Genomic DNA, 14,351 nt, shown 5'->3' on the forward strand with positions numbered 1-14,351 from the left:
GTCGCTACTTTAACTATATTTTGATGATAATACTTTTCTACTTTTACTCGAGGAACATTTTGAATGCAGGACTTTTACTGTAACAGAGTATTCCTACACTCTGGAACTTCTACTTTTACTGAAGAACAAGATCTGAGTACTTCTACTTTTACTCAAGTACAAGATCTGATTACTTCGACTTTTACTCAAGTACAAGATCTGTGTACTTCTACTTTTACTCAAGAACAAGATCTGAGTACTTCGACTTACTGTACTTTTGTATTTATAGTGTTGATGAGTGCAGTGAACTGTTCCAGAGTTCAAAATGAAATCCATGATCTCCGTGAGGAATGGGATTATCAGCCATAATGTCATGTGATGTATTTTCTGACATCCTTAATGCAAAACAGAACTGAGCACTTTTCCAAAGACCAAGTTAACATGTGTTTTATTTGCATTGAAAATGTTAAGAGACGTTCAAAGGCAAGCTCTGTAGTTGGAGTTAAACTCTAAACAACCTGTCATTGTTGGTCTGACAGTTTGTAGTCAAGACTTATACCAAAGTGCACTTCTGGATTTAAATTAGAGACACGTATATATACTTAACATATCCACAAATATACAACAAATAAGTATACTTATTTATTTTAATCTATAGGCTACTGTTAGATTTTGTACTTTATAGATATTGTTTTTCATACACTCATTCACTTTAATTAGTTAACCCTAGCTGCTTTTTACTTCAAGTTACAATGACTGCCATGTGATTTAGAACAGGGTGTATGCAGGAATCCTGAAGTCACATGTAAGAACTTTTGTAAGACCCTTTCCATACATTTTAAGACCTCATCGCCACTTTGACTTTTAACCGGTCACATTGGCGACACACTTTACCTTACATTGACTATATACAGTATTGATTGTCCTTCCTCCTTATCTTCCAACCATTTGGACGCAGACTTGCATTTCCCCATAACGATGTTGCTTAGCAACCGGCGTAAACAGACCTTGGCGCGCTATCAAGCAGTGAGCGTGCGATGTCCTGTTCAGATGACGTCAAATCCAACGGGATGCCATCAATAAACTACACAGAATCACACTACACACCTACGCAATGATTACATTCAGGCAGACTGTAGAACACAACCTCTTTGAACCATTTATATACTTATTGGAAACAAGCTACAAAATGTAACACCTTGGAAAATGATGTTTAATACTTTTTAATAGCCTTGATTTTCGCTAAATTGATTTATAAACTTTTAATAATTTTTAAGACCCCGTGGACCCCCTTTATATGCATAATATAGAACACTTTATATAGAGGGATGCTAGAAAAGTATCACTCGTCACCAGTCATCTCAAAATTCTGATTTTTTTTTCTCAAAATCTCAAAATCCTCACTTTTTCTGAACACTTCAAAATGTTAACTCTCCCTGGTCCCCGGCTTGAGCTTGAACCTCAGGATCCATGTATCTGTGATCCTCTCCAGAATGGAAGTAGTCGTCACATACAGAGCATCAACTAGTTCCTGAACAGTGTCCTTCACATGCTGATATCCAAGAGAGGGAGTCACAGGCACCAGATGGAGGCACACCGGTTCTTGTAGGTAATCATACATCCTGTCATGAACAAAATCCTGACTTTTTCTCAAAATCTAAACATTCCCTACACTGTAAACAGCAATAGTTGGGATACCTTTGTTATCATGTGATATTGGAAGTGTAGATTCAGTATTTTCCCAACAAGGGGGATCACAGTATGAATAGTACAGTATATGAGTAGCACATTATACAGAAGGGGATCACAGTCGATTGGTTTAGCTAAGTCTCTGAAAATGGTCAGACTTCTTATCAATAGTTCAGAAATCATGTTATAATGAAGTAAAAACCCTCAGACTCAGGTTGGTACTAACTAACATCAGCTGTGATCCTGAACAGACTGAACTCTCTGGGCAGCAGGGAGGAAGTCTCTGGAACAGGAGGAGACTCTTCCTCCTACAGAGGAACCAGAGACACTGAGGAACCAGGGCTGAACCCAAAGCCAGCATAGAGAGGTTCAGTGAATGTGGTTCTGATGGTGTGGAGGTGGATCAGTGTGTCAGAGGAGACTCTGTAGAAGGAGAGAGAGCCAGCAGGATGATCCAGATACACTGCTACTCTACCAGAGGAGGAGAAGGAGGAGGAGGAGGAGGAGGAGGAGGAGGAGGAGGAGGAGGAGGAGGAGGAGGTGTGTGTTACTGTGTTATTGTGATAGACAGAGTAATGACCACCAGAGCAGATCAGACTCCAGGACTGATCATTCCATCCAAACAAACAGTCATCACTGCCTCCTCTCCTGCTGATTCCTCTGTAAGTCATTGATATATCAACCCTTCCTCTCCACTCGACCTCCCAGTAACAGCAACCAGTCAGAGCTTCTCTACACATCAGCTGACACCAGGGGTCAAACCTCTCTGGATGATCAGGATATGGCTGCTTCTCCTCCACACGTGTCACCTTCCTGTTGTCCTCAGACAGTTTGAGTTCTCTGTGTGCTGTGTTTGTGTTGAGTGAGAGTTCACAGGAATCTGAGGAGAGGAACAGCAGCAGTTATTCATCTATCAGCTGTTCATTTATTGACACTTTGATGATGAAGGTTACATTTGAAGATGGTGGCTGCTTTGTTTTCATGAATCAAATTAAACCACACTCACACTTCCTCAGACCGGGTCTCAACCATCGGACTCCACCAGGCTCCATCCTGAAAGAAGGGGGGGGGGGGGGGGGTCAGAGCAGCTGTTATTAATCAGACGATATTATTTTAGGTCAGTGGAACATCTGATTTTGAATAAAGCTCATTTTTTTCAATTATTTATCAGAAAATAAGATGTAAGAATGTATCAGTGTTACCTGGAATCTGAAGAGGGAAACACATTCACTTTATTTGAAGGTACCTGTTATGCACAGAATTCTTCAGACATCTGATAGTTCCTCATTGTTTTTAAGGGACTGTTTAGTGCTTTATAAAATAGAAGCACTTCAGAATCAGTTCAGATACAGGAGCCAGTGTAGATCACGTCCATCAGGAGTGGGATGATCTCTGCTGTCGGTTTATGTTGTGGGATGGATTTTCTGAATCGTGCCTCCTAAGTATTGTCTCCCCTGACTTTATTGCCAAATCTATAAAAGGCAGTTTAGGTCAACAAATTAAAATGAGCATTAAAATCATGTTCAGATTCTAATATTTTAAAGATTTCTTCCTTGTCTTTGTTTCCTCAGTACCCTTTCATGTTTTTGTCTTGGCCTATTTTATTAAAGTCTGTGTCTTTGTGACTTTTTTGAAAGCTAGGATTTACATGAACACATACAGTATATACATGTATAATACCTGAGAGTGTCCAGTCTCCAGAGAGGATCCTCCAGTCCAGCAGACAGCAGCTTCTCTCCTGAGTCTCCTGGATGATTGAAGCTCAGGTCCAGCTCTCTCAGATGAGAGGGGTTGGATCTCAGAGCTGAAGCCAGAGAAACACAGCCTTCCTCTGAGACCAGACAGCCTGACAGACTGAACACACAAAACAACACATCACATAATCTGAGGCCACTGTGAGGACTGCAGGGTCAGTGAAGTACTGTGAGGCTGTCCATTAATGTGGGTTATTTAGACATTGTCCAACCAGGTCAATCACTACTGTCTATCAATAATCTGATAACATTACTGCACTTTCTAATTTGTCTGGAAACATTCAAGATCCAACAAAATAGAGAAAAACAACATCAAACTTTTCCATGGAATCAGATAGAACTTTACTGATTTACATTTAGCTTAAAGACAATCATGTGCAGGTTACAGGTTTACCAATTTATCTAAATAAAAACTGAAGTTGAACATTTTGATGAATCCTAACCTGAGAGTCTCCAGAGCACAGTGTGGACTCTCCAGTCCAGCAGACAGCAGCTTCACTCCTGAATCCTGCAGGTCGTTGTTACTCAGGTCCAGATCTCTCAGACTAGAGGACTGGGAGCTGAGGACTGAGGACAGAGCTTCACAGCTTCTCTCTGACAGGTCACCATAACTCAGTCTGAAGGGACAAAATTAAAAATTAAAAGTTCGGCATTTACTCCTTTTTACAAATTCAAAAACAAAATATTAAGACCCTATAATCATAAATACGAGGAATCCTACATTATTTGAACTGATGGCAAAGATTTTGCATACATGGTGGATTGAAAGCCAATGTTAAAAATGTGTCAAAAGTAGAAAGGGAGAAGAGTGTGTAGATTTGCACCTGAACACAACAGCAAAGAATCATTTAACGGGTTTAAAATTAGTTCATTTACTATAGTAAGTTAAATACATCCAAAAAAGGAAGCTCAACATATTGATGAATCCTGACCTGAGAGTCTCCAGAGCACAGTGTGGACTCGCCAGTCCAGCATAAAGCAGCTTCACTCCTGAATCCTGCAGGTCGTTGTTACTCAGGTCCAGATCTCTCAGACTAGAGGACCTGGAGCTGAGGACTGAGGACAGAGCTGCACAGCTTCTCTCTGACAGTTTACATAAACTCAATCTGAAGAGACAACAAAATAAATGGAAGCAAAAGTTAAAGTGGACTTTGTGTTTGTATAATATGTTTTCCTGGGCTAAACAGAAGAACTGTAAATGATGTTATATTATGTTACATAGGGTCTGAAAATTGACAATTTCAACTGGGTTGAAAAATAACTTGAGTACAGTAAATTTAGAAAACTCATCCAGTAATCATAGATGTTATTTCGGCTTAGGCTTTTACTGAAGCAACTAACAAACACTTCAATACAATGTCTAGAAAATAATTTGAGGTCAAGTATCTTTCCCAAGGACACTTTGACATGTTAACCTCAGGGAGAGGGGATCAAATCAATAACCCTCCCCTTGGTTATCGCCTATTTCCCTTCTGGGCAACAGCAGCCCAATATATCAATACATATTCAAAGGGAAGCTTAAAATGTTGATGAATCCTAACCTGAGAGTTTGACTAACATAACTATTTCAAAATCATTTTGGTAGAGAAAAGAAGGAATTAAACCATTGAAATGGTTAGGAATTCAAAAGTCCATCGGCTGAACATGTTGAAGAATCCTGACCTGAGAGTCTCCAGAGCACAGTGAGGACTCTCCAGTCCAGCAGACAGCAGCTTCACTCCTGTATCCTGCAGGTCGTTGTTACTCAGGTCCAGCTCTCTCAGACTAGAGGACTGAGAGCTGAGGACTGAGGACAGAGCTGCACAGCTTCTCTCTGACAGGTTACAGACACTCAGTCTGAGGAGACAACAAAATAAATGGAAGCAAATGTTAAAGTGGACTATGTTTTTATATAACATGTTTTCCTGGGCAAAACAGAAAAACTGTAAAGTATATTATGTTACATAGGGTCTGAAAATTGACGATCACAACTGGGTTGAAAAATAACTTGAGTACAGTGAACTTAGAAAACTCATCCAGTAATCATACATGTTATTTCAGCTTAGGCTTTTACTGAAGCAACTAACAAACACTTCAATACAATGTCTAGAAAATAATTTGAGGTCAAGTATCTTTCCCAAGGACACTTTGACATGTTAACCTCAGGGAGAGGGGATCGAATCAATAACCCTCACATTGGTACTTGCCTATTTCCCTTCTGGGCAACAGCAGCCCAATATATCAATACATATTCAAAAGGGAGCTCAACATATTGATGGATCCTGACCTGAGAGTCTCCAGAGCACAGTGAGGACTCTCCAGTCCAGCAGACAGCAGCTTCACTCCTGAATCCGGCAGGTCGTTGTTACTCAGGTCCAGATCTCTCAGACTAGAGGACTGGGAGCTGAGGACTGAGGACAGAGCTGCACAGCTTCTCTCTGACAGCTTACAGTCACTCAGTCTGAAGGGACACAAATTTAAATTAAAAGTTCGGCATTCACTCCTTTTTACAAATTCAAAAACAAAATATTAAGACCCTATAATCATAAATACGAGGAATACTACATTCTTTGAACTGATGGCAAACATTTTGCATACATGGTGGATTGAAAGCCAATGTTAAAAATGTGTCAAAAGTAGAAAGGGAGAAGAGTGTGTAGATTTGCACCTGAACACAACAGCAAAGAATCATTTAACAGGTTTAAAAATAGTTCATTTACTATAGTAAGTTAAATACATCCAAAAAAGGAAGCTCAACATGTTGATGAATGCTGACCTGAGAGTCTCCAGAGTACAGTGAGGACTCTCCAGTCCAGAAGACAGCAGCTTCACTCCTGAATCCTGCAGGTCGTTGTTACTCAGGTCCAGCTCTCTCAGACTAGAGGACTGGGAGCTGAGGACTGAGGACAGAGCTTCACAGCTTCTCTCCGACAGCTTACAGCCACTCAGTCTGATAAAGAGAAAACAAGCAATATATGAAAATAATGAACTGAATATTGAACTCATGATATATGAATGTTTCTGTACTTACAGAGCCTTCCTGGAGGCTTTGACCACTGGCAGCAGCCTCAGAAGAGCCTCCTCTGAAGCAGAGTATTTCTTCAGGTCAAACACGTCCAGATCTTCTTCTGATGACAGTAAGATGAAGACCAGAGCTGACCACTGAGCAGGAGACAGATTATCTGAAGAGAGACTTCCTGAACTCAGGGACTGTTGGATCTGCTCCACTAGAGAACCATCATTCAGTTCATTCAGACAGTGGAACAGGTTGATGCTTCTCTCCGGAGACAGATCCTCATCTATCTTCTTCTTGATGTACTGTACTGTTTTCTTGTTGGTCTTTGAGCTACTTCCTGTTTCTGTCAGCAGACCACGTAGGAGTTTCTGATTGGTCTGCAGTGAAAGACCCAGGAGGAAGCGGAGGAACAAGTCCAGGTGTCCGTTTGGACTCTGTAAGGCTTGGTCAACAGCACTCTGGTAGAGATGTGTTAGTTCAGGTTTGTCTCTGAAGACTTTAGGACGCCAGGAGGTTGTTGGTTCTTCTGACAGCAGGTTGACACGAGAATTGATACATTTTCGATGGACATGAAGAGCAGCCAGAAACTCCTGAACGCTCAGATGGACGAAGCAGAACACCGTGTCCCTCTGGTACAGTCCTCTCTCCTCTCTAAAGACCTGTGTGAACACTCCTGAGTACACTGAGGCTGCTCTGATATCGATGCCACACTCTGTCAGGTCGGACTCATAGAAGATCAGGTTGCCTTTCTGCAGCTGCTCAAAAGCCAGTTTCCCCAGAGCCTTCATCATCTTCCTGCTCTCTGGACTCCAGTGTGGATCTGTCTCAGCTCCTCCATGATACTTGATGTTCTTCACTTTGGACTGAACCACCAGGAAGTGGATGTACATCTCAGTCAGGGTCTTGGGCAGCTCTCCTCCCTCTCTGGTTTTCAACACCTCCTCCAGAACTGAAGCAGAGATCCAGCAGAAGACTGGGATGTGGCACATGATGTGGAGGCTTCGTGAGGTCTTGATGTGGGAGATGATGGTGCCGGCCTGCTCCTGATCTCTGAATCTCTTCCTGAAGTACTCCTCCTTCTGTGGGTCAGTGAACCCTCGGACCTCTGTCACCATGTCCACACACTCAGGAGGGATCTGATTGGCTGCTGCAGGTCGTGTGGTTATCCAGAGGCGAGCAGAGGGAAGCAGCTTCCCCCTGATGAGGTTTGTCAGCAGCACATCCACTGAGGTGGACTCTGTGACATCAGTCAGGATCTTAGTGTTGAGGAAGTCCAGAGGAAGTCGACTCTCATCCAGACCGTCAAAGATGAACACAACCGGGAACTGATCAAACCTGCAGATTCCTGCGTCTCTGGTTTCAGAGAAGAAGTGATGAACAAGTTCCACCAAGCTGTACTGGTTCTCTCTCACCACATTCAGCTCTCTGAAGGTGAATGGAAATATGAACTGGATGTCCTGGTTGGCTTTGCCTTCAGCCCAGTCCAGAGTGAACTTCTGTGTTAAGACTGTTTTCCCAATGCCAGCCACGCCCTTTGTCAGCACTGCTCTGATTGGTGCATCTCTTCCAGGTGAGGCTTTAAAGAGGTCTTCTTGTCTCATGGGTGTTTCTGGTCTGTCTGGTTTCCTGGATGCTGTTTCAATCTGTCTGACCTCATGTTCATCATTGACCTCTGCAGACCCCCCCTCTGTGATGTAGAGCTCTGTGTAGATCTGGTTCAGAAGGGTTGGGTTTCCTGCTTTAGCAATGCCCTCAAACACACACTGGAACCTCTCCTTCAGGGTGGATTTAAGTTCACGCTGACACACTCCAGAACGACTTCCTGAATGAACACACAACAAATCAGATCAATGAGTCAAATACATCCTTAAAGAATAAAGATCTGAATATACTTTGTTCCATCTCTTGAGACTTTAGTCAACATTTATCCAGCTTGTTAAATCTCTATAGAAACCCTCTTACTGCTCTGCAGACGGTCAGCCAGCTCCTCCTGCTCCATGCTCCTCAGGAAGTGCAGAGTGATGTTCAGAAATGCCTCTCTGCTGCTCCTCCTCTGCTCTTCATCCTTACCGTCCAACACCTCCTCATCCTCCCTCTGACTCTCTAAGCATGCTGGGTAATCTGAACTCAGAGCCTTCTGGATCTTCTTCAGCTCGTTCTTCACAAAAGTGATGATGTTGTCCTCCAGCAGCTGGAACAGAATACATGAACAACACAATCAAACTAAAGTCACCAAACATCAGATCCATGTTGGACAGACTGACCATCCACTGATCTACAAAGTGCATCATGGAGTTGACTGTGAGCAGAACAGATGTGAAGTAGCTGTAGTTCATGTACAGACCATAAATGTGGAGTCCAGCTGTGTCTGATGCTGCTGGGCAGACTGACCTCTGGGAACCTCTGAGCTCTGCTGGTCCTCTCTGTGAGGAATCATGAACTTACATTATGTTTGCTCCACAGACTTTACATACAAAGACCCAGAGCAGTTATATAAAGATGTTGTGTTCTGTCATAATACATCATCATGCAAACCAGATGCTAACACTGATGGACGACCAATTCTGAGTCTGACTGAGGAACAGCAAGCTCTCCAGTTTCTATGAACAGTTTGAAATACTTACACCAGGTCAGAAGAACAGCTTCCATCTTTGAAGTTAATCAGAGCACCCTTAGACCAATCACTCTTCAGGGACACACAGCTGGGTCCAGGAGACTCTTCTCTCTGCTGCTGGGAACTGACAGAAACACTAAAGTTGACTTTATTTCAGTCAGAAAACTCATGTTTGAAATGTTTATTGACAGAGGCATGTAGTTTGATTTTAGCCCCTGGGCTCTGGCCTCATCGCTCCCTGCATATATTCACATAGGACAGGCATCCTCAAAGTCCGGACTCCGGTCCGGATCCGGACCGAACGACAACTGTCTCTGGACTCTGAGCGAAATTATACTTTTCATATGTATTATCTGTATTATCTGTGTTATTTGTGTTATTATTGAGACAACGCAACGAGTCAAAATTCTCCGCTGTGTACAAACAGCGCTCTATCTGTCTGTCTGTCTGTGTGTGTCTGTGTGTGTCTATCAACGCATTGGTCCAATCACATTCAGCATCCCGTCAGCGTTTTTTCCCCCCCACCAACACTCTGCGAATCAGAGGCACAGTAGGGCGGGTCTTCGCGGAATGCGGGTGGGAAAAATGTGTGTTTAAAAAAAAAAAAGTCAGAGCGAGCGTTAACAGCTCATCTAGTTGCATCTGTACTGTAGCTAGCAGCCTAGTTTCACCTACCGGGGACCCCGGGGCGGCATGGGGTGGCAACTGCCACCCTAAAAATAGGCCTTGCCACCCAGTTGGCAGCTTTGTTTTGAAAGAAAAGTTGTGGCTCATCGGACATTTATGAGAGAACGTCTCTAATGTCCGAGTGCAAGTGAATGCAGCACAAGACACACGTCTTGTAACGCACGTCAACCCATGGCGCGAGCGTTGAAATATGATTGGCGGCGATTTCATTTGAACGGTACGGCGCAAAACGAGAAGCATTCGGACCATAGACTGATTCGGACCTAAGTACTGAAGGAATGAGGTATTTGCGGTCTACAATGACAGAGAAGAGACTGTCAAGTTTGGCTGTACATTGAATCAATGGCTGTTCATTGAATCAAAACGCACTAAAGCTTTGGATCTTACTAATTTGGTGAGGCGTTTTGCTGAACAAAATGGTAATCGCGGCATTCAGCTGTAATAGACATGATGCTCTGCTCACGGGATGAGCATACAAAACTGTTAAGATGATGACCTTACGAGTTTTTTCTTTGTGGGGGTCTGCCCCCAAAAAACTGTTCTAAGTCCTGAGAAAGTCAAATAAGACGGTGTGTAAAACTACACTGCCCAGCCAAAAAAAAGTAACCACTTTTTTTTAACTAGGCCAGTAGGTAAGGACTTTCCACTGGATAATAACTGAAGTATAAAATAATGCATGACTGAAGTGATGGAGACCATGTTTGAAGGCAAACAAAAAGAGGAAATGACAGGTCAAATAAAGCAAATCCCCCTCTCAGATTCCACAGCAACCAGAAGAACATAAATACTGGCTGGTGATTTGATTAATCAGCTTTGTGATGGAATACAAAATGCACAGTGCATTTCCTTAGCTGTGGATGAGTCCACTGGCACCACTGACAATGCTCAGTTGCTGGTGTTTGTGAGTTTTTATGATGAGGCAAAGGGGGAGTTTGTTGAAGATGAGTTGGGCCTGACGAACCTCAGTGGACACACAAGGAGGCAAGACACTTATAAAGCAATGATGGGAATGCTGAATGAAAGAGGGTGCGGCTGCCTTTATTCATAACTGTGCAGCTCTGCGACTCTGAGGGATCAAGCACAGACGCAATAACAATGAAAACTGCTGCACACAGATTATTTTTGTTTTTGCAACCTCGTGTTAAGAATCTTGTTGCAATTGTTTAAAATGTTGAATGACCGTAATCATCGGACCTTTGTCTTATTAAAAACATTTTTTTGGACCTTTAACATTTGTATTTGAGTACCCCTGACATAGGACATTGAGGAGTGATGATTAAATAACTTTCCCTCTGACCCTACAGCTGGATGATGGAGTGATAGTGCGGCAGAGGAAGAGATGGAAAATCTTGCAGCCTAAAAAGAGCGCCAGATTTAGAAGAATGAGTTTGATTGGTGGTCTGACGTGTAAGGCATATTGTTCATGTGTCATTATAGCTCTAGTGACTGAATGAACTAGCTCGAAGGCTCCACTCCATTCAGTCAGACAACTCAAGTTTGACATGTTAATTCACAGCAGCATATAGTTTGAGTTTGGCGTCTTGGCTCCGGCCTAATCCCTCCCCGCATTTATTTACATAGAATATGAGGAGGGATGATTAAATAACTCCCCCCCCCCCCCCCCCCTAATCTTTCCCTGCATGGACCAAGAACCTGAGGCAGGCGATCTGATAGATCTTCTACGTGTACGTCTGGCACCAGCTGCCATATGGCTGTACCCTGTAAGCTCATTGGCTAGGAGGGAAATATACTAACTAGTGAGACTACTTTAGGCCTGGGACCAGGGCCCAATAAAAGATAAGACAGATTGATATTTGATCAATGTGTTATCAATGTTTAAAGATTCAACAGATGTTGTGTTCTTCCATCATTCATCATATTTAAAACCAGATGCAAACAAATCATTGGCTTTAAATACTTACACTGGGTCATTGGAAGGATGTCCATCTTTGAAGTTAATCAGACGACCCTTAGACCAATCACTCTTCAGGGACACACAGCTGGGTTCAGGAGACTCTTCTCTCTGCTGCTTGGAGCTAATACAAAGACACAAATGTACAGAAGATTTATATCTCTGCTTTCAGTGGCTTTTGGACAGTTAAAGACAGTTGATCTCTGCATTTAATCCCAAAGATCTCTGCAACTGGTCCCTATATATCTCAAACTAGTCCCCAGATCTCACTAAACCCAAGTTTCTCAAATCTCTGCAACTAAACAAAAGACAACTGTAGCATATTTCAAATATCAACGTTATGAGTCAATGTTCAGGGGAAAAAGTAGGGAAACAAGTCTTTGCAACAAGTCTCTAGTGCTCTGCAACTAGTCCCTAGGACCTCTTGAACAAGTCTCTAGATCTCTGGAACTAGTCGATAGGACCTCTTGAACAAGTCCTTAGATCTCTGGAACTAGTCCTTGGACCTCCTAACCAGTCCTCAGATCTCTCTGCATTGATTGGTTCTAACTTCAAAGACACAATGATAAACAAGAGTTATTCATTAACAGAAATCTTTCTATGAGAGCACTTTGACCCACAGAGGGCTCAATAAATATGAAATATGAGCCTTCGTAAGATAAGAGAAGCATCAAAGTCCAAACTGCAGTCCAGTATCAGGATTCAATCTGAATGTGTTTTATAGATTTAAAGGTTTGTTATGAGTCATGCTGCTGAAAGATCAGGGGAAAATATATCATAAACTAGTCTCTGGATCCCTTCAAGTAGTCATAGGTCTCTGCAACTGCTCCCTTGTTCTCTGCAAATAGTCCCTAAATGTCTGTAGCTATTACCTTGACTTCTGCAACTGGTCATAAGATATCTGCAAGATGCTCCTAGATATTGACCACAAGTTCCCGGACCTCTGCAACAAGCCCCTAGATTTCTTTAACTAGTCCCCAGATTTCTGCACCTAGTCCTTAAGACATCTTAACTTCTCCTCAGATCCCTTGTTGTTTCTGAGTTATTAATTAACAAAGATCTTTCTATGAGAGCACTTTGACCCACAGACGCCTCAATAAATATGAAATATGAGCCTTCATAAGATAAGAGAAGCATCAAAGTCCAAACTGCAGTCCAGAATCAGGATTCAATCTGAATGTGTTTTATAGATTTACAGGTTTATTATGAGTCAATGTTCAGGAGAAAGAGCAGAGACAGTAAACAACCAGTCAGTGAGAGAGAACATGTTGAAGGGTGAAACAGTTTCAAACATCATGTGAAGTGTTGAGTGTGATACCTTTCCATGTTGGTGATAACCTGCAGCCACCTGATGGAGACAGACACACGGCTTCATTATTACTTTAATGTCATTATATTTGTTAGTGATGAGGAAATAACATCTGTTTCTACATGTAGACTTTAAAGACAGTGAGCTGTAGTTTCTAACATCAGTTGTCAGATAAACTGAGTGCTGTCATTCTAAAGACAGGAGGTGAACACATGAACCCACAAAGAGCAGCTGTTTGAAACATTAGACACTGAATGAATCAAAGTCCCACTTACTCAGTTTCTTCTCATGAACTCCATCAGCTGTGAGGACCAGGTCTGTGTAGAAGAAGAGTTTCCTGCTGATCTGACCATGTGCTCCATCAGCTGTGAGGACCAGGTCTGTGTAGAAGAAGAGTTTCCTGCTGATCTGACCATGTGCTCCATCAGCTGTGAGGACCAGGTCTGTGTAGAAGAAGAGTTTCCTGCTGATCTGACCATTTGCTCCATCAGGAGTAACTCCTCTGCTTCTTCATCAGTCCTCTGTGTCCAGCACTCTGATGAAGCAGTGTGACGCTGCAGCTCTCACTTCAAACTGTATATGACTTTATATTGTAGTTAAAGATTAACCCCCAGCCGCTCCCTGCTGCACTCTGACAGCTGAGAACAGACCAGGGGACACTAAAGAGAGACGCACACAGCTGGGAGACCAGGGGACACTAAAGAGTGACGCACACAGCTGGGAGACCAGGGGACACTAAAGAGTGACGCACACAGCTGGGAGACCAGGGGACACTAAAGAGTGGTGCACAGAGCTGGGAGACCAGGGGACACTAAAGAGAAACGCACACAGCTGGTAGACCAGGGGACATGAAAGAGTGACGCACACAGCTGGGAGACCAGGGGACACTAAAGAGTGACGCACACAGCATGGAGACCAGGGGATACTAAAGAGTGACGCACACAGCTGGGAGACCAGGGGACACTAAAGAGTGACGCACACAGCTGAGAGACCAGGGGACACTAAAGAGTGACGCACACAGCTGGGAGATCAGGGGACACTAAAGAGTGATGCACACAGCTGAGAGACCAGGGGACACTAAAGAGTGATGCACACAGCTGAGAACAGACCAGGGGACACGAAAGAGTGACGCACACTGCTGGGAGACCAGGGGACACTAAATAGTGACGCACACAGCTGAGAACAGACCAGGGGACATTAAAGAGTGACACACACAGCTGAGAGACCAGGGGACACTAAAGAGTGACACACAGCTGAGAACAGACCAGGGGACACTAAAGAGTGACGCACACAGCTGGGAAACCAGGGGACACTAAAGAGTGACGCGCATAGCTGGGAGACCAGGGGACACTAAAGAGTGACGTACACAGCTGGGAGACCAGGGGACACTAAAGAGTGACGTACACAGCTGG

General features: G+C 43.2%; 2 protein-coding genes across 2 annotated transcripts in view; both read right to left on the minus strand.

Annotated features, from left to right (window-relative positions):
* Positions 1-14,351, minus strand: part of LOC307044683 (uncharacterized protein) — a gene marked incomplete at both ends in the record, with an annotated part of 99,086 nt that overhangs the window by 16,898 nt on the left and 67,837 nt on the right. Inside the window, 3 exons of the mRNA XM_079689994.1 lie at positions 1,981-2,548; positions 2,675-2,721; positions 3,349-3,522. Coding sequence (XP_079546120.1) covers positions 1,981-2,548; positions 2,675-2,721; positions 3,349-3,522 — 789 coding nt within the window. The remainder of the gene's footprint in view (positions 1-1,980; positions 2,549-2,674; positions 2,722-3,348; positions 3,523-14,351) is intronic.
* On the minus strand, positions 3,779-13,474 carry LOC307042878 (NLR family CARD domain-containing protein 3-like; the record flags this gene model as incomplete). Its single annotated transcript, XM_079687046.1, has 12 exons — positions 13,215-13,474; positions 12,949-12,978; positions 11,641-11,754; positions 9,042-9,155; positions 8,762-8,840; positions 8,380-8,608; positions 6,433-8,239; positions 6,178-6,351; positions 5,689-5,862; positions 5,085-5,258; positions 3,866-3,967; positions 3,779-3,782 (listed from the first exon to the last, which is right to left on the minus strand). The coding sequence occupies exons 2-12, from the start codon at positions 12,954-12,956 to the stop codon at positions 3,779-3,781; spliced, it is 2,979 nt and encodes a 992-aa protein (XP_079543172.1). The 5' UTR covers positions 12,957-12,978; positions 13,215-13,474.

The sequence above is a fragment of the Notothenia rossii genome (assembly GCF_949606895.1).
Source record: "Notothenia rossii genome assembly, chromosome: 6".
In the NCBI taxonomy this organism is placed as follows: Eukaryota; Metazoa; Chordata; class Actinopteri; order Perciformes; family Nototheniidae; genus Notothenia; species Notothenia rossii.